The 25,233-nt window shown below is 39.2% G+C and overlaps 1 protein-coding gene across 3 annotated transcripts in view; it reads left to right on the top strand.

Moving 5' to 3' along the window:
* Positions 1 to 7,391: 7,391 nt before the first annotated feature.
* The window catches only part of ITGAV (integrin subunit alpha V), a gene marked incomplete at its 5' end in the record, with an annotated part of 86,801 nt that continues 68,959 nt past the window's right edge, over positions 7,392 to 25,233 (top strand). For 2 of the 3 annotated variants that reach the window (XM_082658058.1, XM_082658057.1), the window contains 2 exons: positions 7,392 to 7,576; positions 17,885 to 18,015. In XM_082658058.1, coding sequence (XP_082514184.1) covers positions 7,392 to 7,576; positions 17,885 to 18,015 — 316 coding nt within the window. The remainder of the gene's footprint in view (positions 7,577 to 17,884; positions 18,016 to 25,233) is intronic. The other variant, XM_082658059.1, reaches the window with a different exon arrangement.

Genomic DNA, 25,233 nt, shown 5'->3' with positions numbered 1-25,233 from the left:
TAGTGGGAGTTCCCTGGCAGTCCAGTGGTTAAGACTTGGTGTTTTCACTGCCGTGGGCCCGGGTTCGATCCCTGGTCAGGGAACTAAGATCCCACAAGCTGTGTGGTGTGGCCAAAAAAAAAACATTAAAAAGTTAAAAACAGAAAATGCTATTGTAGGATTACCTTCTTATGTTTTTGATATTAAAGTGTCTTCTTCAAAATTGTGTTATGTAGACATATGTCTAGCTATGTCTTTTAGCGACATGGAGATGATTTTTTTTGGTTTTTTTGGAGATAATTTTTAATAAGAAAATAACAATCATTTAGATGACATTATTAAAAAATAGTAGGATTAAATCATGTATCTAAGGAAAGGAATTTCAGGACCTATACATACATATGTATTATACAAATACCGTGTTTTGTCATTAATGACACATCTTCTTGCCATTTTTTCCAAGAAATAAACATATGCATGACTCTGTAGAGTTTATTTTTTAAAGATCTTCTGATTATGAGTGTTTAAATTTATTATAAATCTGATGGAAAAAAGAATTAGAGGTTTTGGGAATTCCCCGGCAGGCCCTGATTCAATCCCTGGTCGGGGAACCATAATCCCACAAGCTGCATGGCACAGCCCAAAAAAAAAAAAAAAAAAGGAATTAGAGGTTTTGGTTTATAATCTCCAGTAAAAGTTAGGGTACATTTATACTAAATGATTAGTAGGAGGAAAGCATTAGCAATCATCTATCAAGGGCCAAAAACATTTAAACTTATACCATGATTCCTTCTATGACTCATGGCATTAAAAAAAACAGTGATTTATAAAAAATTCTATGGTTTTTATGTATTATTTTTTAAAAATATGTTTGCTAATTCTGAATATACTACAAACACTTTGCTCTCTATATCTAAGCCTCTAATTTGACTTTCCAATGATTGAAGAGTAGCAGACAGCATTACCCTCTTCCACACATGGATTTTTTTTCTTGTATTATATGTGCTGTACTGAGAAGTGTGATCTATTTCTTAGCACACATCAGAGTACACATCAACACTTTAAGCCTTTAAAAAAAAATTAAATCCCCTTAAGTAGTTATAATGTAAGAGGAGTCTGTAATATTTAATTAGTTTAAATGGAATAATATGCATGATCTTCCTTTTACATTTTTACATGTTGATCATTTGAAGGGAAATTCTGAAAACCATCAGGCGTGTCCTTGGAGTAAAGAATGCCTATCATGAAAGTAAAGTGGTTTTTCACAAAGAGATGCAGAGAACCCCAAGAGTGCACAGGATGTTTCTTGCTATTCATGATTAATTTTTATATCCTTCATAAACTCCATATCCTAATCCCAAATTGCAACAAGGAATGGAAAACAGCTACCCTTCTAGATGAAGTTAGTAGCTTAATCCCATTTCCTTGCTACTTACAAAATGAATCTATTAGATATCCTTGGACTTTCCTACTTCTTGAAAAGTACATCATTCATTCATTTATGCAAGACTATTTATTGAGTTGTTACCTTCGTGTGTTCAATTTAAGGTCACAATTCCTTTTTTCCTCACACTTTCATTCATTTATCCTTCAACAAATACTTCTTGGTTTCTTGCTATTCAAAAAGAACTGTGCTGGGCACTGGGCATTTAATGATGGGTAAGATCAACACAGTCATTGCAATTTTATTTGTCAAGTATACCTCAATAAAGCTGGGGGGAAAAGATCAACATGTCCGCTTCTCCCATGGAATTTACAGACAAAATTCATCAACAGGTTCTTTGTGATTTTTTGAAATATAAATTCAGCACTGTATTCAATGTTATGGAAGAATATATAAATTATGAAAACATAGCTATTTTTAAGGAACTGATAATTTCACTAGGAAGAATCTAAGATACCTGAATATATCAAGAATTAATATTAAATAGAATTATATTCAAATACTGTCAAAAACACCAGGAAATTAACACAGGAATAATTAAATGCTAAGTTGTGAGTGGATTAGACTTGGAAATACAAGCCATTTTAAAGAAAAGGGAGACAATGAAGCCATGTAAATCTCCCTGGAGAAGTCTTGCCCTGAATGCTGAAGTTTGGGTGGAATTGCGATAGGAGAGCAGGTGAAAGAATGATATTCCAGGGTAAGAAAAAAGAACCTCAGGAACAGAGGCACAGAGGAAGGGGTGAGTGCGGCATATTTATAAGACTGGAGGAGATCTGCACAGGTGCTTACCGACCGTACTGGTACTGAAGCTTCCTGCCCAAAGTGCTCTGCTCCCTACAGGCACAGAACAAGAGCTTGTTCTGTTCACAGGCATGAAAGTTACCTGTTTTGTGATTTCGATTTTGGTGCTTTGAATCTCAACTTTCTAGGATATCTTCTATCATAGGTTATTCAAACCCTGAAAGTTGTTTGAGAAAGGACTCTTAAGGCAATAGAACCAGGAAAAAGATGCTCAATAAATATGCATTTTCAGGAGGAAATATGGCTGGATATTTTAAATCTAAGTTTGAATCTAATAGAAACCATATGTTTTATGTATAGTTTCTTAATCCATTCACTAACTTTCTCTTCACACTTGAGATTATGTAGTGATGTCATTATTTTCAATTTTGGCATTCATACATGTACATTCTTAGGATTTTTATACAAAAGTAATCAATATGGTCTTTTCAGTTTGACCTTTAAGTCCCATGATATTAAAGAGAAAAGATGAAAATTTAAAAACCAGATTGTATGAGATGAATAAACTAAATGCATGTTGGAGAGAAAAGAAATATATAGATGGTGAAATGTTACCTATTAATCAGGACAGATCTTAATCTTTTGACAATACATGTTTTCTTTGGCTTACCAACATACTCAGTGCTGAGTGGAAAAAATCCAAAGAAGTTTCCTGGATAGTAAATATTTCTATTAAGCAATAGTCCATTAAAGTTAAATCCATTAAAAACAAAAGAGTTTAGAGAAGAGCTGCATTTTTGTTTTTGAAACTTTGAAAGATTAGTTATGCATGTCTTGTTCTTTAAACAAGGGAATGAAGATATTTCCACATTTTTCCCAGCATTTATCTCAGACTTCTCAAGTTTGTAACTAACTTTTCCTAGTACGTGGAAAAAGTGTTCTAAATGCCACAAATAATTGATTTCCTACTGTTATGAAAATATAAATATATTACTTATAGATGAGGATGAAAAACAATTCTCCTCCTTGATATTCATGGATGTGAGCCAATTTCTCCTTAGTGGACATCATTATTCTGCCTAGTGTGGGGGAAGGAGATATGAATGAGACCAGATGACTTTGTTCCATGGGGGCTGTCAACAACCACCCTAGTTACTCTGGGGAGGTCACTGAGGCCCCAGGTTCTCAGGGGTGGGGAGGACCTTGGAGATCATCACCAGTGCCCTTCCTTGACCACAAAGATATGGAGGTCAGAAGATGTGAAGAGATTAGAAGATGGAATATACATACGAAATTGTCTCTTCTCTTTCATATTAACATCACAAAAAATTCACTTACAACTATTTTCTTCATAATAAAACTTTAGTAGGTTAAGACGATTTCTAGTCTTTACTACCATTGTTCAGTTACTCTTTTATAATTTCTTCTTAGACAAACCTTGCCAAGTTAGTGATGAATACAACCAATAATAAAGTTCGATTAAAATATTTTATTGGTAAACATGCTACAGCATGGATTAAGGGTAAAGATAATTTAAGTAAACTTTCAGATCACTTTGAATATATTACTCTTTTATCTTTGTTATCCTTGTATTGTTATATTATGTATCTTTATACCATAAGAGGCAACTTAGTGCTAATGGGTGTGAGCTTGGAGTCTGACCATCATGCATTCCAAATCTGCCTCTGCCACACTACCTTTGTGACCTTGGAAAAATTATTCGATCTAGTAGAGAATCAGTTTCTTCGTCTTTAAATTGAGCATATTAATAGAAACTACCTAACAAATGACTTAATATATACACAAAACACTTAGCACAGTTCCCAGTACACAATGAATATACTTAATAAAAATGTTAGTTATTATTGTCTCTGAACAATGGAATTAATTCCATTGCTGTGCTCAGTGTTGAGCTCAGAGGATACAAAAGCAAAAGGCATGGTTCCTGATAGAAGGCTTCCTAGAGGACATGATGATGCCTGATACACATCTTGAAAGGAGAGTAAGAAATAGCCAGGTAGAGGGCATTGTGTAGGTTTGTATGTCGCAGAAGGATGAAGGCTGATTGAGGAGGAGGGCTAATGTTTTCTAGGAAGATAGAGACCTGTGAACAAAGATGGCATTCTGGGGACACCGTAAATAATTAATTTAATATGTAATTGATTTAATATGGCTAAAAGTACTTTGTGAGGTGGGGAGTGGTAAGGGCATGACTGTGAGTAAGATCATGCTGGGGATGTGTCAGATGAGAAATGCAGTGAATCAAACACAGACACCAGGACAACCCTAACACTGAAGGAGCAGATTAGGAAACAAAGCCCAGAAAGGAGACAAGTTTTCTGCCTTCCTTCTCTTCTCTTCCACACACCCAAGGGCTGGCGGGGATCTTTTGTGATACAGAGAGGAAAAGGCAGCTCTCTGTAGGGTACATAGAAGTAGAAATATAATGCTGTACCCATGAAAGTTATATAATGTAATAAACCAATGTTATCTCAATAAAAATAAATATAAAAAAGAAAGGCAGTACTGGGGGTGATGTGGCCAAGTAAATCTCCCTAATAAATAGCTGGGAGAGGAGAGGCAAGCGAGAGTTGGACAAAAAAGCAATGCAACAAACACTGTAGGGTCTGTTGGGTTTAGTGGATTAAGGGCTGTAGAGAAATGGAGAGTGGAAAAAGGGGATTTCAAAAGGGTTTCTGTGGATTATGAACTGAATCCTCCTTGATGTCAGCTGAAAAATAAAAATTTGAAATTCCTCTTAAATTATTTTATGGTAACTGGACTGAACTCCTTTGATAAGAAAACTGAGGCACATAATGATTGGAGTCATTTGCCTAGGGTCACAAAACTAATTGAACTCAGGCATTTGAATTTATAGAAATCAGTAGAATCAAGATTTTAATCATAGGATAAAGCAGTAGGGGGTAAAATTCAAAGTCAAAATCCTTTTACTATTTTATTTTCTCTGTAAAAAAGTGATTATACTTAATGTCAATATATTATATAGTTGTCTTAAATTGGAAAATTGTTATAATGTAGTTTAAAGAGTGCCATGGGAATGGGGGAGGGGCATAGGTTTTCATCTGTAGCATAAAATACACTCTTTCCCTCTCCTATACATACAGTACCCAGCACATTGTGGATTCTGAATAAGCGCTGGCTGAATTGATATGTACTGTAATAAACTCCCTCAATTTGCAAGGTGCTGGATAGATGACCGCTCAAGCCTGACTACTCTGTTACAAAAATGCCTGCATTTACAACCCTGGGTGCCTTAAGATACTGGCTTATCCTGGTTCACAGTCTCCTCATAGAAATGTGGTCCTCATTCACTCAAGTTTCAGGGGGCACATGCATGTTGCCATGGCTTTGGCTTTTTCCTTTTCCTGGTTTTCTCATTTCTTCCCTCCACACCTCTGGTCTGTTGGACCTCTGTCCTGGATCAGATGTTGAGGAGTGAGAGAGCTTACTGGGTCCAGTCAGCGTTCAAACACTCTTCTGCCCTCCCTATCTGGGTGGATTTCCAAGGGGATTGGTTCTCAGGCTTTTAAGGCATAAATGACCCTTTGGGTTTGTGTGTACATACCTGTGGCCTCTCTGTGTACCACAGAACATGGTGAGGAGAAAGGTACATTTGTATTTATGTGTAAGTATTTGTGTAGGATTGCCTGTCTCACATGGTAATTTCCTTTAGGCAAGTGCTGGACCATATCTTGTAAAACATGCCTGAGGTTTTGCTGCATATCTTTTAGTCACATTTAAAAGTCAAAATATATGATGCAATGAAGTACTATATATTCAAATTAGAGACTTCAATTTACATACATATCCCTTCACAGGATTAAACTCAATTAATGTGCATTGTAATTGAGTGTTAATAGTTACATTCGAAATTACTGTTCTAATACTTGTAAGTTTTTAAGATCCAAAAAGTGCTATTTATACTGTTTTGTTCACCAAATTCTTTAGCACGTGATACAGAATATGGGGAAGTCACTTCTCTGGGCAAAGTTTACTCATCATTTCATCTCCATTCATTCATTCATTCAACATTTTAATGATTGCTTACTGTCTGCCTGGCAAGGTGCTAGGACTTGTGAATATAAAGGAGAAGGTCAAGGTTCCTTCCTCAGTCCCGCTGGCGGGGGCCTGGATGGAAAACACCAGCAGCAAGCAAGCCCCAAGGGACCCCAAGGTGCATATTCCTTCTTCCAACTCTAAAATCGTATTTCTACCCAAATGTCCTAAATCAACCAGTTAGTTATCCGAATCATGCGACTTCCCCTATTAAACTAGGAATAAGGTTTCGACTAATCTGATGTGATTTAAAACGATTTCTGCTGATTCTTTGCCTTGCCCATCCTTTCGTGGACGGCTGAAGTTCAGCTTTAATACAACTTGCCTGGAAGAGGCTGTGCTAGCATTCTGAAAGTTTATAATTAAGTTCAGTGTTTGCGTGTGGGCTCGAGTGGGGAGGAAAACGACCATAATTATAGAGTTTCGGTTGTGAGTGCCTGCGAGGCTTTTAAGTAGCAGAAACACGAGAAACGGATAAAGCTTTCCTCACTTTTAAATAAAAGTCGCACAGGAGTTGCCGGCGGCATTCGGGTGCCCTTGGCGCTCTGTTGGACGCGGGCGGGTTGGGACGCTTAAGCATCTCCCCCCACCCCGCCACCTCCCTCCTCCCGGTCCTGGGTCTGAGGCCCTAGTCCAGGAGTGCTCCCAGAGGGCTCTGAGCGTCTGGGGCCTCGGTACAGGAGCTCTGTTCTCGGGACAGGAGACGACAGCGCGCGCGGAAGTGCGCTCGACTTGTCCCAGGCCGAGGCCGACTCTCTTCCCCCACTTCCTCCTGCGCGTTGGCTCAGCCTCCGGGGCGGTTCCTCCTCCTGCTCTGCCTCCTCCCACTGGCCGCGGCAGCGCTCTGGCTGGGGGTGCGGCGCCCAGACCAGCAGTCCCGAGCCCGAGGCGCGGCGGTGAGCGGCCGAGCGAGAGGGAGGCGAGGGGCCGCCCGCGCTGCTATCCCCGCCCCGCGCGCCCTGCGCCCCACTTCCCGGGCGGCCGCTCGGGAGCTCAGCCCTCCTGCTTCCCCCGGCGCTGTCCGGGACTCGCCGGGAAGCGAGCAGCTGGCAAGTTTCGGCGCGCGCAGGCGGCGGGCCGCGGGCACCGTGCGCTCCGGGCGGGGTGGCCGCGTCTCCGGGCTCGGCGCCCCGCGCGCACTTCGGCGATGGCTTCCCTGCCGCGGCGGCGGCTGCGCCTTCGCCCCCGCCGCCTCCTTCTCCTTCTCCCCGGATTCCTGCTGCCTCTTTGCGGCGCCTTCAATCTAGATGTGGACAGTCCTGCGGAGTACTCTGGCCCCGAGGGAAGTTACTTCGGCTTCGCGGTTGATTTCTTCGTACCCAGCGCGTCTTCGTAAGTGGCCGCACTTGGAAGGGGAGTCGGCCCCCTCCCCCATCGCGCGCACCCACCCTGCGATTTCCCACAGGGAGAGATCTCTGCAAGAGATCCCGGCGCCTTTCTATCCGTTTCCTCTAACCCTCCCTCCCCCCACTGGGCGATTTAGGTTCTGGGTGGATGAAATGCTTGGGGGAGGTGAACCCGCGCACCTCCCACCACCCAGTTCCCCCTTCTCCTCTCCTCAGAGGGAGCGCTTTGAAGCAGACCTGTGCTTGAAATTAGGGGAAAGTCGGAAATCAACAAAGGCTGGTATGGCTGGACACCGCGCCGCCTTTGCCGGTGTCCGGGACTTGGTCAATTTAATTTCCGAACTTCTTTTTCTCCCGTACTAGATAGCCTTCCCTGGAGTCTTTTTGTTTTTTGGCTTCACAGACTTAAACACCCGTGTTTTTCGCTCTTCCTAAACAAGCCCTTCCCAATTCTTTACTCCTCTCGGTCTGATTCTGTTTCTCCTCATCTCCTTTTCCAGACATTCTGATGACTAAAATGACCATTCTGTCGTAGTAAATTCATTGTGTCTTATCTCTGAGACTGTCAAACCTTTGCACATTTGAGGGTGAACAGATGAATTGGATGTGTCATCTGTTCTTTTTATAGTGATTCATTATTTAGGTCATTGTTCAGAAAGAACAAGCATGTTTGCTGAGTTTTCACTCACTAAAGGTCATTTGAATACTGTAGTATTTAAGAATTCAGTTATGTTTCAAATTGCCAGCGTTTCGCGTTGCACAGGATTTGGAACAGTTATTGTCATTATTGGATTAAAAGTTGTCTCTGACCTTACCGAACGCTGACGTCATTCTCACCACCCCACCCCCTTTTTTAGCGTTAGAAATACTGATTTAATGTGTTCCCTGGATGTCTTCTGATGTTTAAATCTTGTTTCCAAGAGGGAGAACTGTTCTTAGAGTTCTTTCTAAGCTCTTAGAAATTGTAACAACGTATTTTTGTTCTTAATTTTTTTCTATAAAGTATGGTTTTTTTGGGGGAAGAGGGAGGATAATTGTAATGGTCATTACTTTTTAGTACTATTTTTCCTATTCATACATGCCTAATTTGAGGATGATCTAAATATTTTTCCATGACTCTTACAACATTCGTCAGGATGTATGCTTTTATAGTGCAGAGGATTTTAGTTGCTTCCAAGGGTGCTGTTTTGGATTTAATTTCTACAGAAATTCTAATAATTTTGAAAATATATATTGTCTTTTGTCAAGAGTTGGTACTTAGAGTAGCCAGAGTTAGCACTTAAATACTTACAAATTGATGGAGTGGTTTGCAAATGTTGCTCTTGATTCGGTGGCAACCCTCTGAGTTCTGTAGTGTAAAGACACATGACAAAATGATAAACTTTAAGTGTTTTTACTATGGAAAATGCAGTAATACTGAACTGTTAGCATATTTCCTATTTTTGGTTGCGAGGCTGGATGGCTAATTGGTGATTAGTCATTGTAGTTGTTGAATATACTATGACCTCACAGGTTTGTTTACATGACCTCCCACGTGGGCCTTTAATGGTAAGGTAAAATTGAACTTGGTTTGGTTTCATATAACATTTTGAAACTTTCTTCAGTGACTTTGTTACTGATAGACTAGTGAGGTCTAGGTATAGCCTAAGATAAAAAATATAAATCAACTTTGAGATTAAAAAACCCCAAAATATATGTAAACAAAGGTTTCTACTTCTGAGCTTTTCAGGTTTAACAAAGATTAATGCAAACTTATGCTTAATTTTGTAAAAGGGTACTTTTAAAGTTAACACGCATTGGAATCCAGGGTGCATGAGGATGCCATTTACAATATTACCAGCTGCATTTATTGTTGTTATTTGGTGTGATAATAAACTTCTAAAGGGAAAAAAAATTCACATAATAGAAAAGTGCTAATTAAAGTTTCCTTTCTTCTAAAGGAAGAGTGCTAGTATTAATGAGGAAGCAAGGGTAATGAGGTCTCCTGCTGCTTCCGGTTTCTATAGGTGTCTAAATACCTCTGGCAAGCTATAGAACTGTTTTCTGTCTCATTTTTCTTGTTTCTTGTTACAGAAAATTGTTATTGAATTATCTCCATATTGTTGTGAAAACTAATGAATCAATGTTAATTAAAAAGAAGGAAAAAGAAAGTACTAAGCAAAAACATTAAGGTGACTCCACAATAAAATTCCTCCAGAAATGAGTCTTAGGTTTGAAGTGAAAAGTCACAAAAATTATGATTTGAAAAATATAGAAAACAAACTTATGGTTACCAAAGAGGAAAGGTGGGGGAGGATAAATTAGGATTTGGAGATTAGAAGATACAAACTACTATATATAAAATAAATAAACAACAAGGATTTACTGTATAGCACAGGAAACTATATTCAATATCCTGTAATAAACTATAATGGAAAAGAATATGAAAAAGAACATATATATTATATGAATATGTGTGTATAACTGAATCACTTTGCTGTACACCAGAAACTAACACAACACTGTAAATTAGCTATACTTAAAAAAGGAAAAAAATTGTGAAAAATAAAACATTAGCACTTCCTATTATTTTTCCTGTATGAATTAATTTATGGTGACTATATTGCCAAACTTAACGTAAAATTTAAATACTGTATACAGGCCAAGAAGTAAAGGCATGTTTTTCTTGTGGAGAATAATTGGAGAAATTAAAAATTACACCCTAGGCTTAGTTATAATAATGATATCTTACATTGCTTGACCTATTTTATAATTTACAAAGCACTTTTACTTGTGATATCTCATTTTACTCTACACCATAGACCACCAGGGGAAATAGGGAAGCAGATAAATTCACTCTTACAGAACAGGAAACTGAAGCCGGAAGAGTTTGCAGCCTTTAGCTGTTTGAGTGGGATGGTGTGGGGTAAGGGAAAAGATGGGAACAAAACGCAGAGGAAATGAAATTCAAATTACATTTAATTTTTTGTATTCAAATTTTAAAATTTTAAGAAGAAAATGAATAATTTTCTTACTTTTAAGATATGTTATACAGTTCTCATTTTACATATATATTTATTTTAAAATAATACTATAGTGAGCAACACCGGATTACAAGACTTGCTTTTTCCCCTGTTAAACACTGTTGGAGCCTTGTTTACAGTTACTTCATGTCCTATGACCCCATAGACAAGGTGTGGGTGAGTGTGCCCTGGTCGCAGAAGGTCCCACAGAACATACAATGGTTCTCAATCCTAACTTCCTATTTGCAACACTTGGAGAGCTTTTAAAACCATACTGCTGCCCTGGCTTCATCTTCGATCTAAAAGCAGAGCTCTAACTTTATATTCAACAGCCTGTGGATCATTTCTTCTTGAGTAGAAAGAATTTTACAAAAAATGAACTCTTTTTCACCAAGTGATGTCAGTTGTACCTCTGTTTCTGTTAATGGTACCATCATTTTCTCTGTCGCCCTGCAAATAATTTCATATTCCTCCCTCTCATTTTCTATTTTTCTTTGTCTCTCCTACTGGACACCCCTAATATTAGTCAGTGATTAGTCACCAGGCAGAAGATCCTAGAAATTCTTCCTTGTTAATGTTTCTTTTTTTTATTATTATTAATTTATTTATTATTTATTTTTGGCTGCATTGGGGCTTTGTTGCTGGGTGCGGCTTTCTCTAGTTGCAGCGAGCGGGGGCTACTCTTCCTTGCGGTGCGCGGGCTTCTCATTGCAGGCTTCAGTAGTTGTGGCTTGTGGGCTCTAGAGGGCAGGCTCAGTAGTTGTGGCGCACGGGCTTAGTTGATCTGCGGCATGTGGGATCTTCCGGACCAGGGCTCGAACCTGTGTCCCCTGCACTGGCAGGCAAATTCTTAACCACTGTGCCACCAGGGAAGCCCTTGTTAATGTTTCTTGCATCCACCTCTGCTTTCCACTTGTAGTTTGGCCAGTCGTTACAAGCGTGGTCTGTGGCACTCAGGTCATCACCCCTCTGCCCATCATTTAGCTCTCAGACCTGCAAAACGTCTTACATGTTTCTAATAGTTTTATCTTTCTGAAGCATCTTTTGATCCTGGTATTCTGCTGCTAAAATTTCCTCGAAAATGTTCTCATGTCCAGAGATAAAGTCCAAACTGCTTAAACTGAATGAAGGCCCCTTTCAGTCTGTCCCAGTCTGCATCTACTTTTAAAAGCTTATGTCCCGTTTCTCTCTTCACCTTTGTAACCATCTTCACAACCCTTTACAAAGCGACACCAGCTTATTTTACTGTGGCTCTGGCTATATTGGTTCTTCTTTCTTTTTTTAAAAAATTTATTTATTTATTTTTGCCTGCGTTGGGTCTTCTTTGCTACGCGCGGGCTTTCTCAAGTTGTGGAGAGCGGGGGCTTCTCTTAGTTGCGGTGCCGGGCTTCTCATTTTGGTGGCTTCTCTTGTTGTGGAGCACAGGGTCAAGGCGCACGGGCTTCAGTAGTTGTGGCTCGTGGGCTCAGTAGTTGTGGCGCACAGGCTTAGTTGCTCCGTGGCATGTGGGTTCTTCCCGGACCAGGGACCAGGGCTCGAACCTGTGTCCCCTGCATTGGCATGCGGATTCTTAACCACCGCACCACCAGGGAAGCCCCTGGTTCTTTTTTCTTATCATAAATAATATATATGCATAGATTCTATCATCATTATATATTTAGAAGGCAAATCCTATGTTGATTTCTCCTGCTTAAGGCCCAAGGTTTATAGGATATTATAGAAGAGAAAGGAAAATGTATAGGATTTATAGTTAATGCATCTGTTTTACATCACATAAATGTTGACTGTAGCTTTTTTTTTTTTTTTAGTGAAAGGTAAATGAGACTGGAATTATAGCTCTTAAGTAACATTCAGTAACACGTTTCTTTCTATATACGTATATGATAATTTTTCAGAAGTTCCTTTTGGTGAAGCCTCACTGGTCAGCCAGAGTCAGCCAAAATATATTAACCATGCTTTATCTTCGAAAAGTCAGTGCTGAAAGCAGCCAAATAACTTAGTTCATTTGGAGAGTTTAAAAAATGTACTTGTCATTGTTTGGCTGGTTGTCTCTCCTTGGTAGTCAAGGTCATGTTCCCTGAAGCAGCTGCCCTTAAAGTACACTTTGGATTGAAAGTGCATCCGAAGGGCATCCTCCTGGTTGGCTTCTCGAATCCTCTCGTCTCTCCCATCCTCTTCCCCTTCCTCTCCCTCTCCGTTACTACCTCCCCTTTCTTCTCTCCTTCTCCCTCCCTTGCCCTTGCTCCGCTACCTCTCCTCCCTCCATCGTTCTGTCCCTCCCTCTCTCCCTTCTCCCCCACTTTCCCTCCCTCCCTCTTTCTTCTTCTCTTACCCCTCTTCCCCCAAACACACATTGCTACTCTTTATCTTTCAGAATTTCTTGGCATGATATTAATGGCTTGCTCATATATGTAAACCTTAATTTTAAAGTCATTTAATGAAAATGATTCGAGTCATTTAAAAAGAATGGTGAGGGGCTTCCCTGGTGGCGCAGTGGTTGAGAGTCCGCCTGCTGATGCAAGGGACACGGGTTCGTGCCCCGGTCCGGGAAGATCCCACGCGCCGCTGAGCGGCTGGGCCCGTGAGCCATGGCCACTGAGCCTGCGCGTCCAGAGCCTGTGCTCCGCAACGGGAGAGGCCACAGCAGTGAGAGGCCCTAGTACCGCAAAAATAAATAAATAAATAAATAATAAAAAGAATGGTGAGGATGGGGATCCTGATACTGTTCTTGGGCAAACTTTTTGGAAGGGAGATGGATTCTGTCAGGAGGAAGTTGCAAGCATATGAAACTAAGTTGCTCAGCTTCAGATTTTTGCTGCTTACCAGAGAAATCTCTGTCAGCCTCAGCTAACTCTGTGTATCTTCCCCAACTCTCCACCATTGTCAGGAAATGTTGCAAGCCAACTATTACCTATCCTTTTTTTTTTCTCTCTTGAGAGCTTGCGTTTGGGTTAATTAATGGCCCTTGAAAACAGATTTTAACTTTTATTCCTACTTTATTAAGGAGTATTTTATTGTTTTTAGTTCTGCTGTCATCATCTTGTATTTTTATGATGCGTTCACATTTTCTAAGTTTACTTTTATCTAAACTATCCACATTCAGGAATTTTCTTTTTTAAGTAATTATAGTGGGCGTTGTTATTTCCATTCAATAGAACAGGAAACTGAGGCTCAGAGATTTAAAGTGACTTTCTCAATTGATTTATATGGTGACTGGAACCTTTAGCCCCAAACTGCCCATTAGACAATGCTGCTTATATTGTGAAATTTTTTGTGGTCTGTCACTTCTTTTACTTTAATTAAGCTGTTGTAGACATTCATTAGACATTCCTAGATGAACTTCAAGTCGTAACGATTTAATATTTTTGTAAGGCGTTTCATTAACAGGCTGTTTTTTGTTATTGTGGCAGAAAGACACAAGACATAAAATTCACCCTCCCGACACATTAACAGGCTTTTGTTTTCTGTAATATGTGTTGCTTTTATAGTCCTTAATTTTCTCATATAGCATCTTTCACCATTCGGTACCCTTTAATCTCTACAAATACTTAATTTTTCTCTCCACACCTCCCTCTTAGGACTTAACATTTGTCTAAGGCAGTCTTACTGTCTTTATCTCTCCATTTTTCTCTTTTAAAACTTTCTATAACACTCTTAAAAGGAACTTAAATATCATGTTGACACTTTGCACAAAGAACTTTATTTCTCAGCTTTTTCCCCTCATTAACCTAGCACTTAGAAACTGAGAATGCTCACACATTCCTTTTATATTATTCTACCATTTCTGTGGCATTTCACCAATGTGCAAGACTGCACATGAAGGTATGCTTAGGAAAACTTGATGAACACCCATATTAGTACATCTAATTACCATCATTTCATGCCTATAATGTGCAAATGGTCTGATGAAAAGCAGCAGTCTTGTTCCTGATCCTATCCAAGGAACTAGAGCTCTGTGCTGCCAATAGTGAGTGCAGTTTCCATTCAGAACTCTCCTCGACGCCCTTTTTTCTGTCTTTGCTGAAGTCTGTGTCCCCTAATAACTTTCCAGCCCTCTCTGTCTTTAGTGCCAAGTAAAGAAAGTATCTGAAATCCAAAATTAAGAAGAGAAACGTTACAGAAAGAAATTATTTTGAGGATAATTTAAATAATCAGATGTTTATTAGAGGATGATTTCTGCATTCTACAGGGGTTGGTGATAGTGGAGATGGCTTTTTATGTATGGCTGTTTTGATTGAGACTTATAACTATCAAATTTACTTGCTACTCAGTTGTCAATTTAAAAAGCTTTTCTTGAGTGCTTGTTATGTGGCAGCACAAAGATGACGGAGGGTCCCCTCCATTCAAGGAAGCAGTTTATCATAAGGTAGGAAGAAGTGCTTTGATAAAAAAGTATTAAAGATTCTGTAGTGTGCCATGTGAGGACAGTCCAGAAATGAGTTTGCTTGTAGGTTTCTAGGCAAATTCTGAGAATCAGCTCCTGCCCTGATCTCCTGGAACTGGCCATTATCCACAATATGAAAATCATACACATACCTGTGCTCGTATTACCCTTATTAGGGCTATTGCAGGAATGAGCCTATGCCTCTTCAGATGTAGACCTGAAAAGTATACTTATCTGAAATATTTTTTTTTGCCTATCATGTACTAAAACATCGTTTAATCCAGATGGGGAGGGGCAGTTTTGTGATTTTGTGGCCAAATTTTTGACCTGTTGAAAAAGGTAAATTTCATATATGTGTGTGTGTGTATAATTTAGCTGTTAACCAGCTCTGCTGTAGAAAAGGAGGGCATAATGATACTTAGCTGCTCTCTTATTCATGGGGGCTGAGGGCTATCTTAGTCAGCTTTATAATATTTCTTGCTGAATGAAAACTAAGTTGGCTGTGAGGAGAAAGAGCCAGCATTGGTGTTTTACTGATGCCAACTATGACTGCATAAAGCTTTATTAAACAGGGTGTGGTTTGGTTGGGAGTTTTGTCTTTATCTTGAGTATGGAGTTTTAAGATAAGTGTACGAAAACAGGGTTCCAGCATTTCATGCAGCCATCTTTTGACTGGTCTAAATATGATTTAGCAGATACATCCAGAAGAAATGAAATTGATAAATAAAAGTTAAAATGAAAGCATTCCATATTTAAGATGTAGGTTTGTTCATAACTTCACAAAAAAGTGAAAAGCAATTATGAGTATTTTCTTTGCCAGAAGAATGTAAGTGGCTTAGTGTTTAACAAGGAAGTGAAATGATAATGGTGACAGCATTTATTGAGGGCCTTCTTTGTCTATCTGTATCCTGTTTTCTTCTCCTATATTTCAGTTAGCTTCTTCTCAGCCTCTTTTACTCTATCCTCTTTCTCTGACTTAAATGTTGTTGCTTCCTCTCTTTCCACTTCTCTCTGAAGCCTCTCCCTGTGTGAACCCATCCGTTCCAAGTTGACATTCTCAACACGTTATCTCTAAGGGCAGAACTCTCCTCAGAGCAACAGACCACCAATTAGGTGTCTCACAGGTATTTCAAGCTAACATGTTAGGAACTGAACTCTTGGTTTTCCTGTAAGTACTTAGTCTGCCTTCTGCTTCCCTACTCTCTGGGCTTTTCTAGCACAGTAAGTGGTTCTCCCATCCCTGCACTCCAGAAAGAAACCTAGGTGACGTGCTTTATTCTAATCTTCCCTTGCTACCACATTCAAGCCTCCAGCTGTTCCCGTTCATTCTACTCCAGATATTTCCCAAATCTGCCCGTCCATCTCCTTCTCCATCTGTCCTCCCAGCCTAGTTTACCGTCACCTCCTCCCTCAGGTGCTCAAAGTCTCTCGCTTTTCTGGTTTCATTTTTGCCCCCCCTCCCCCTTAATACTTTCCCCATAAGGTGCCACATTTCATTTTCTTTATTAGATTATGTCATTCCCTTGCTTTAAAAAACATTCAGAAGCTTCACGTGGACCTTATGATAAAATCCAAAAGTTTTACCTGGCTAAAGGACCTTGTGTGATTTAGCTCTTGCCAAGCTCCGCAGTTTTATCTTGTGCCATTCCCAGCTTGCTCTCCTTTAGCCACACCTCTTTCCTTGTAACTCTTGGAGACTAAGCTCTTTCCTGCCTTGAGTCTTTGTACCTCTGCCTGGGGCCCTCCCATCCACCTCTCCGTCCCACTCACTTAGCCCCTCACTCCCAACACACAGACACTCCTTGGCGACCTTCTTCTAATCCCGTACATCTCAATTTACTTAGAGGTAAATCCCTTTGCTGCTTTATCTGAAAGAGGTCTCTTCTCCCTGTTCTTTAAAGACAACTTCCTTAGACATCCCTTTATCCAAAGGAAGTGTCTCCCCTCCATTCCTTAGAGGTAACTTCCCTTAATCTAAAGAAGGTCTCTTCTCCTTGTTCCCAAATAATACCTCTCAGCCAATTGTTGGTTCTTTCGTAGCACTTGTAACAGTGACTAATTTTCTTGGCAAGTTTCTGGATTTCTTCCCAAAGGGAATGTAAGCTCCACTGAGAGCAGGAACCAAGATTGTCTTATTCATCCTCGTTTCTCTAGTGTCCATATCTGTGCCTTAGTAGAGGAGACACTCAATCCATATTTTTTTTCTGAATGAATAGAAACAACTAAAGAAAAGATCTCTTTTACTTAAAAATCTGACTCCTGATTATTTTGTCTTTTGCTAATTTTATCCTGTTAAGAAATTGAATAGTGCTTCTATTCTTTGACCAGGAATTGATTAGATTAATCCAGTGAAAAAAGACATTCGTTAGTCACTATTAAAAAAAAATTGAAGTATGTAGTTTTAGAACAAGATAAGTTTTCCCAATGGAAAAATGATAATATTTAAAATTACCATACTTTAGAACCATTTATTTAGAATCATTTTTTTTTTTGTTCATTATTCAGGATATGGAAAGTGTACAGAAAATCACACACAAAAAAAACAAAAATCAAGAGAAATGTCCGTGTCTCTAGCCAGCATACATTTTAAACAAATTAATTGAGCTATAATTGACATATAATAAACTGTACCTATTCAAAGTGTACAGTTTGGCCAGCATAAATTTTTAAATGACATATAACCCTGAAGTTGCCTTATAATGTGTTACTAGGATGAGTAAACTATATTGAATAATGTATGTATGTAAAAGAGCACCAAGTGAATAATGAAGGTGGATTATGCTCTCAGTGAGTGTTTTTTAAAGAATATTTGTGGATAAAATCAAGAGAATGATTGCTCTTCCTAAGTCATAAGATATTATTTATGCTTTTGCCACTTAAAGTCTTTGTCTTGCCTTTTCTATTTTAGCAGGATGTTTCTTCTGGTGGGAGCTCCCAAAGCAAACACTACCCAGCCTGGGATCGTGGAAGGGGGGCAAGTCCTCAAGTGTGACTGGTCTTCTCACCGTGGGTGCCAGCCAATTGAATTTGATGCGACAGGTAAGTGTTGATGCCGTGGTCCCTTTTCTTAATTTCTGTTATTTGATATTTTCCACCTACCTTTGCCTTTCCCCATTTGAATAGAATTTTATTTTTTTAATAAACTTATTTATTTATTTATTTTTGGCTGTGTTGGGTCTTCGTTGTGGTGCGGTGCGCGGGCTTCTCATTGCAGTGGCTTCTCTTGTTGTGGAGCACAGGCTCTAGGCTTGTGGGCTTCAGTAGTTGTGGCACGTGGGCTCAGTAGTTGTGGCTCACGGGCTCTAGAGCACAGGCTCAGTAGTTGTGGCGCACGGGCTTAGTCGCTCCGCAGCATGTGGGATCTTCCCAGACCAGGGCTCGAACCCGTGTCCCCTGCATTGGCAGGCAGATTGTTAACCACTGCACCACCAGGGAAGTCCCTCCCCATTTGATATGTTTCAAAATATGATTTAATTTTTGAAAGTACTTGCTTTAGCTTAAATGTAACAATTTAGTGAAATAATATGTATAAGCACTTCAGATCCCCAGAGAAAGTTATATAAAGACAAATGACTTATTATATGATTTTTTTGTACAGTTTTGTGGCATATAAAAGCCTTAAAAATATATTGTGTTTCCACACTGCTTTGGATGTCTTCAACTTCCCTGATAATGTCAATCTGCAGAAGTCTGGGGAAAATCTGTTAAAATGTTTTTGCACCTCTTCTGAGAAAGGCTTTTGTCCTTTCTCTTGTCAGCAAAATTGACTCACTGACTCCTTAATCGTGAAATAATCTAAAGTCTTGGGTTGTGCTGTCAAAACCAGTTGAGGAATATTTTGTATTCAAGTAGATTTGGCTGACTTAAAAAACAAATTCTTATCCAAAATTTATTGGGAAAATAATATGCTATGGTTCTGATAACATTAAATTTTTATCTAACAGAGACAAATTCAAGTGTCAGATTGTGGTGGTAAGGAGGAAAATAGCATAAGGAAGATGACAAATAAGAAATAAGTTATACATTTACATCAGTAAAATAAAATATACATAATCCTGTATACATTTGTATTGATATATTTATCCACATATGTGAAAATTTAGAGACTCCTCAAAGAAATAGTGTGACATTCTTCTGGTATAATAGTTCTGCAAAATTTTTTACCAGTTTTGATTTGCTGGCTTTGACAAAATATTTTAAGATAAGCCTGAAGAAAATTAATATTTTTTTCCATATTGTTATTTCCTGCTGGTTCTAAAACATATTCATTCTGGGAATTATAATACCAGTGAAACAGAAATCATGTTGTGGACTGTTACATTTGATATCATGACCAGTACCAAAATGAGTGTCGTTAAGCCAGTTCTTCATAGGGATTGGGTCACATGTTTGCTTTTTTCCATTTGAAACTATCTACATTAAACTTTGTTGTTTTTTCCATATATGACTGGCATTTGGAAAACCCCAAGAGTATGTAAATAGGCTCAGTTTTACCACAAATGGAGAAATATACCTGGGATTCAGGATATTATGGGTCAGGGCATTTATATCTTCTAACAACATGTGAACACTAATAAAAAAATGTTGAACTGTTCAGATATATTTCTGTATTCAACACCACAGGTTTTGTGCAGTGCCAGATAATTTATTACTGGTCTTTTTTGAAATTTGGCTTTAGTATTATTTTTATTGAAAAAATTTCAGACAGTCCAAGAGGGTAGACAGTGAAAAACTAGGACTTGCTCACATTAGCCTGCTTAGAGGCAATCACTTTAAATAGTTTCTTTGATCTTCCTAGAATTTTCTTATTCCTATATATCTGTATATCCTTAAAAAAAAACAACTCACAAATAGGAATATACTAAATATTACTATTAGCTACCTGACTCAGCCCCCCGCCCCTCCCTGCCCAATATAATCTCTCGTAGACATATATAGATTTACCTCATTCTTTGAAAACCACTGATAGTATTCTGTTTTATAGTATATATAGCCTAAATTATTTAACTCATATTTCCTGTTGATGGACATTTAGATTGTTTCTGTTTTTTTTTGTAATTTTAAACACTGCTATAGTGAAAATCTTATACACAGGTATTTGTGCAAGTGTGTGAATATGTATGATAAAGTCCTAGCAGGATTTTTAGATCAAAGTATATGTATTGTTTTAATACTACAAAGCTACAGTAATCAAAACAGTGTGGTATTGGTACAAAAACAGACATGGATCAATGGAACAGAATAGAGAGCCCAGAAATAAACCCACACACCTACAGTCAATTAATCTTCGACAAAGGTGGCAAGAATGTAAAATGGGAAAAAGACAGTCTCTTCAGCAAGTCGTGCTGAGAAAGTTGGACAGCTGCATGTAAATCAATGAAGTTAAAACACACCCTCAAACCATGCACAAAAATAAACTCAAAATGGCTTAAAGACTTAAACATAAGACATGACACCATAAAACCCCTAGAAGAGAGCATAGGCAAAACATTCTCTTACGTAAATCGTACCAGTGTTTTCTTAGGTCAGTCTCCCAAGGCAATATAGATAAAAACAAAAATAAACAAATGGGACGTAATCAAACTTACAAGCTTTTGCATAGCAAAGGAAACCATAAAAAAAACAAAAAGACAACCTATGGAATGGGAGAGAATATTTGCAAATGATGTGACGACAAGGGCCTAATCTCCAAAATATACAAACGGCTCATACAGCTCAACAACAACAATAAAAACAACCCAATTGAAAAATGGACAGAAGACCTTAATAGACATTTCTCCAGAGAAGATATACAGATGGCCAGTGGGCACATGAAAAGATGCTCAGTATTACTAATTATTAGAGAAATGCAAATCAAAACTGCAATGAGGTACCACCTCACACTGATCAGATTGGCCATCATTAAAAAGTCTACAAATAACAAATGGTGGAGAGGCTGTGGAGAAAAGGGAAACCTCCTACACTGATGGTGGGAATGTAAGTTGGTGCAGCCACTATGGAAAGCAGTGTGGAGGTTCCTCAGAAAACTAAAAATTGAATTACCATATGATCCAGCAATCCCACTCCTGGGCATATACCTGGACAAAACTTTAATTCAAAAAGATACAACCCCCCACGTGCATAGCAGTACTATTCTCAATAGCCAAAACATGGAAACAACCTAAATGTCCATCAACAGATGAATGGATAAAGAAGATGTGGTACATATATGCAATGGAATACTACTCAGCCATGAAAAAGAATGAAATAATAACATTTGCAGCAACATGGATGCAACTAGAGATTATGATACTAAGTGAAGTAAGTCAGAAGGAGAAAGACCAACACCATATGATGTCACTTTTAGGTGGAATTTAAAATATGGCACAAATGAACCTATCTACAAAACAGAAACAGACTCATAGACATAGAGAACAGACTTGTGGTTGCCGAGGGGGCTGGGGGAGGGAAGGACTGGGAGTGTGGGATTAGCAGGTGTAAACTGTTATATATAGGATGTATAAACAACAAGGCCCTACTGTATAACACAGGGAACTGTATTCGTTATCCTGTGATAAACCATAATGGGAAAGAATATAAAAAAAGGAATGTCTACATGTGTAGAACTGAGTCACTTTGCTGTATAGTAGAGATTGGCACAACATTGTAAATCAGCTATACTTCAATGAAAAAAAAGTATATGTATTGTTTTGATAGAAATTGCAAATTATTTTTCACAGAAGTTTACACCCCTCCAGTGTTTTCTGACATCCATGCCAATACCATTTATCACCATATTTTTTAACTTTGTCAATTTTATATTATATATCATATCATTATTCTATGTATTATATATGTATAATTTATATATGTAATATATTATTATATTATTTTATATTAATTTGTATTCCTTTAATTAACAGTAAGACTAATCACCTTTGCATTTGTCTGTAAGCCATAGTATTCCTTTTCCTCTGAGCCACTTTTAATATATTTGCACATATTTTCTGTTGATTAGTGGATTAAAAAAAATGAATCTCAGTTGATGGCACTCCATCCTTTTGGTTAGTTAGGCCAAAATTTGGAGTCATGCTTGACATAAAATCTCAGCAAGTCATAGTCTAACTGCTTCTTTGTCCTTCTGCTGCTAACATCCTAGTTCAAGCCACAATTGTCTTTCACCTGGACTGTTGCCCTGGGCTCCTGAATTAGTAAAGGAAAGAGATGGCACACTTAAATTGGGATAGTTTGAGGAGCTTTTAGTAAGGGGACTATTTACAAAGTAAGTGGGCACTAGTTAAAATTTGGCCTCTAAGCCTGAAGGGAGAAAGGGAAGGGAGCAGTTACCAGAATCCAGGCAGTGGGGCGAGCCACGTGAGGGAACTGTGGCTTTTGTCAGAGGACAGTAGCCAGCCCAAGGTGACTGGAAAGAACACGGGAATAAAACCCTGGCCTCACTCTCCTTCCTCCCTTTCATCTCTGTGCGTGCTCCCCACTGGCTGAATCCAAGTGGGAGCCAGTGTGCCCGGCTGCCCATGAGTTCACACTGGTCAGCGTCGTGGGCAAAGAGCAGGGTGGGGAACGGTGGAGAGGAGACCTGGAGGGGCAGAGGGAAGAGAGCCGGCACCCCCCTCGCAGTTCTCCCCGATTCTGCCCTGGGTACCCCCTGCTGTTTGTTCTCTAGAGCAGCGAGAGTGATTCTTTTAAAATATTCAGATTATGACACTCCCGTTCAGATTCCACTAATGTCTCCCCATCTGTCCTGCAGTAGCCGAGAGGACTGAGTATTCCAGCCCACCATTTCTATCTTTACCTTCATCTTCTAGTGTTCTCCCCTTCTTCATGCTCTTCCAGCCTCACTGGAGCTCCTTGCAATGGCTTGTGAACAGTAGGCACATTTCCACCTCACCTTCCCCTGGACTGTTCCCGCTGCCTGGAGCATTGATGTACACTGGAGGCAGTGTACATTGGGTGCCCCTCCACCACCTCCTGTGGGAATTGCTCAAGTGTTATCTTCTTAGTAATGCTCTGACCAGCTTATTTAAAATGCCAGTTCCCCTTTTCCCACTTTGTGCTTCCATCCACTTTTCAGCTTTATTTTTTTCCTTAGTACTCACATTGCTATAGAAGTTATTTATTTTTAGTTAATGCCTCTTTCTTTCAATTAGGATATGTATTCCACCGGGATAGTTTTTATCTGTTTTGTTCACTGCTGAAATCCCAGGGCCTAGAACAATGCCTGGTGCCTGGCACAAGTGGTACCCAATAAATTGAATAGATGGATGAATGAATCATAAGAGCTTTTTCTATAGTGAGGAAATAACTAAAGTCCTTTCATTATATGTTTACAAATACGGATTTTTTGTTCTATTCTCTTTTTGTCCTTGCTTATGATATTTCTCTTAATCATTTTGTATAACCTCTGAGACTTCTCTTATGAAAAGAATATACAAATTGACTGCATTTTTTACATTGGAATTTTTATCCAAATAGTGTTTGAATTTAAGAAAAAAGGAGAATATAGTTTTCAATAATCTAGTCATGAGCATGTACATATATCTGGACACAGCACCATTAGACTGTGTCTTGACTGTGGAAGAAATGCTTACAACTTACAGAATCCACCTGAACTTTTCTCACACCTCTGTCCCATCTGAGCCCAAACACATAAACATCTCTGCCCCACTGATGCCTTTTATCTTCTCCGTTATCTCGAGGGAGAATAGTGGCTTTTCCCTCTTTCTCTCCCTCGCCCCTGTCTTGTGTTGGGAGACAGTAGCTGAGTGGATAAATGTGGTTTCTGAAGGCAAACTGCCTGGGACTCAAGCCCCAGCCCTGTAGTTTACAGCGGTTTAACTTGCACAAGTTACTAACAGGTTACTACCCTCTCCCTGACTGAGGCATCAACCCTGCTCCATAGGAATGCATTAAATGGAATGAGTTGATTTACATGTGTTAAGACATGTAAAGTGCTTAGTGTAGGGACTGGGCACACTATCATGGCTCACTTAGTATAAGCTGGGGTTTTTTTTGTTTTGTTTCTTGTTTTTTTTTTGCGGTACGCGGACCTCTCACTGCTGCAGCCTCTCCCATTGCGGAGCACAGGCTCCGGATGCGCAGGCCCAGCGGCCATGGCCCATGGGCCCAGCCACTCCGCGGCATATGGGATCTTCCCAGACCGGGGCACGAACCCGTGTCCCCTGCATTGGCAGGCGGACTCTAAACCACTGCGCCACCAGGGAAGCCCAAGCTGTTTTATATTTTTATTACTTCTCCCTTCTCAGGAACCTTCTCATTTAACTCTATGTTCCTGCTCTTCCCCTGCTCCCCTTTTTTTTTTTTTTTTTTGAACTTTCAAACATGGTTAATTTTTTCCTACCTGGAAAACTAATCAAAACAGCTTTCCCTTGAGCATGTGTCTTCTTTTAGCCATTTTCCTTTCTCCTTTTCTTCACAAGCAGGGTATTGAACACGGTGCCTCTCTTCATCACTTCCCATGCTCAGCCATTTCAATCTGGCAGCTCCCTAAGCCCAGCCCAGCAGTGGCCCGAACTGCAATCGCTGGTGGCAGCCTCCTTCAGTGGAGACTTGATCCCTCATCTTATTGAACCTCTCTCTTATAATTCGCCTCACTCTTCATTCCTTCCATATTTAATGTCTCCACTCTTTGCCTGTCTGAAACTATTGATACCTTGTCCCCTTACTCCTCCTAACCTTTTTAAAAAAATTTTATTGAAGTATAGTTGATTTACAATATTGTGTTAATTTCTTCTGTACAGCAAAGTGACCCAGTTATACATATGTATGTATTCTTTTTCATATTCTTTTCCATTATGGTTTGTCACAGGATATTGAATATAGTTCCCTGCCCCCTAACCTTCTTGATACTCTTGTGGAGTTTACCCTTTAACTCTTCTTTCTTCATTCACTCCATCCATATTTGCTATGCATTGTTGTGTCATGAAAAAGAAATAGGCCATGGAGTCACACAGGCCTGGGTTCAAATCCAGACTCTGCCGTTCTTCCAGTGTTACCTTGGGAAAATTACCTACCTTTCCACAGCTGTACTACATTCCCAGGGTGATCATGAAAAGTTTCAATTAGTTAGCTTATTTTCTCTACTTTATTGTGTTTCTGAATCCAGAGGAGACTTTAGTGCTTAAAAGGGCTCCATCCTCATGTTTTTAATATTTGGGAAGTAAAATTTATAAAATTATTTTATTTAAATTATCTCTTACATGATATGGTAGCTATTACAACTGTTCATTAGTATCATAT

This window comes from Grampus griseus, assembly GCF_964374135.1.
Source record: "Grampus griseus genome assembly, chromosome: 7".
Taxonomy (NCBI): Eukaryota; Metazoa; Chordata; class Mammalia; order Artiodactyla; family Delphinidae; genus Grampus; species Grampus griseus.
The sequence above is the reverse complement of the archived record's forward strand: the minus strand, read 5'-3'. Positions and strand labels throughout refer to the sequence as shown.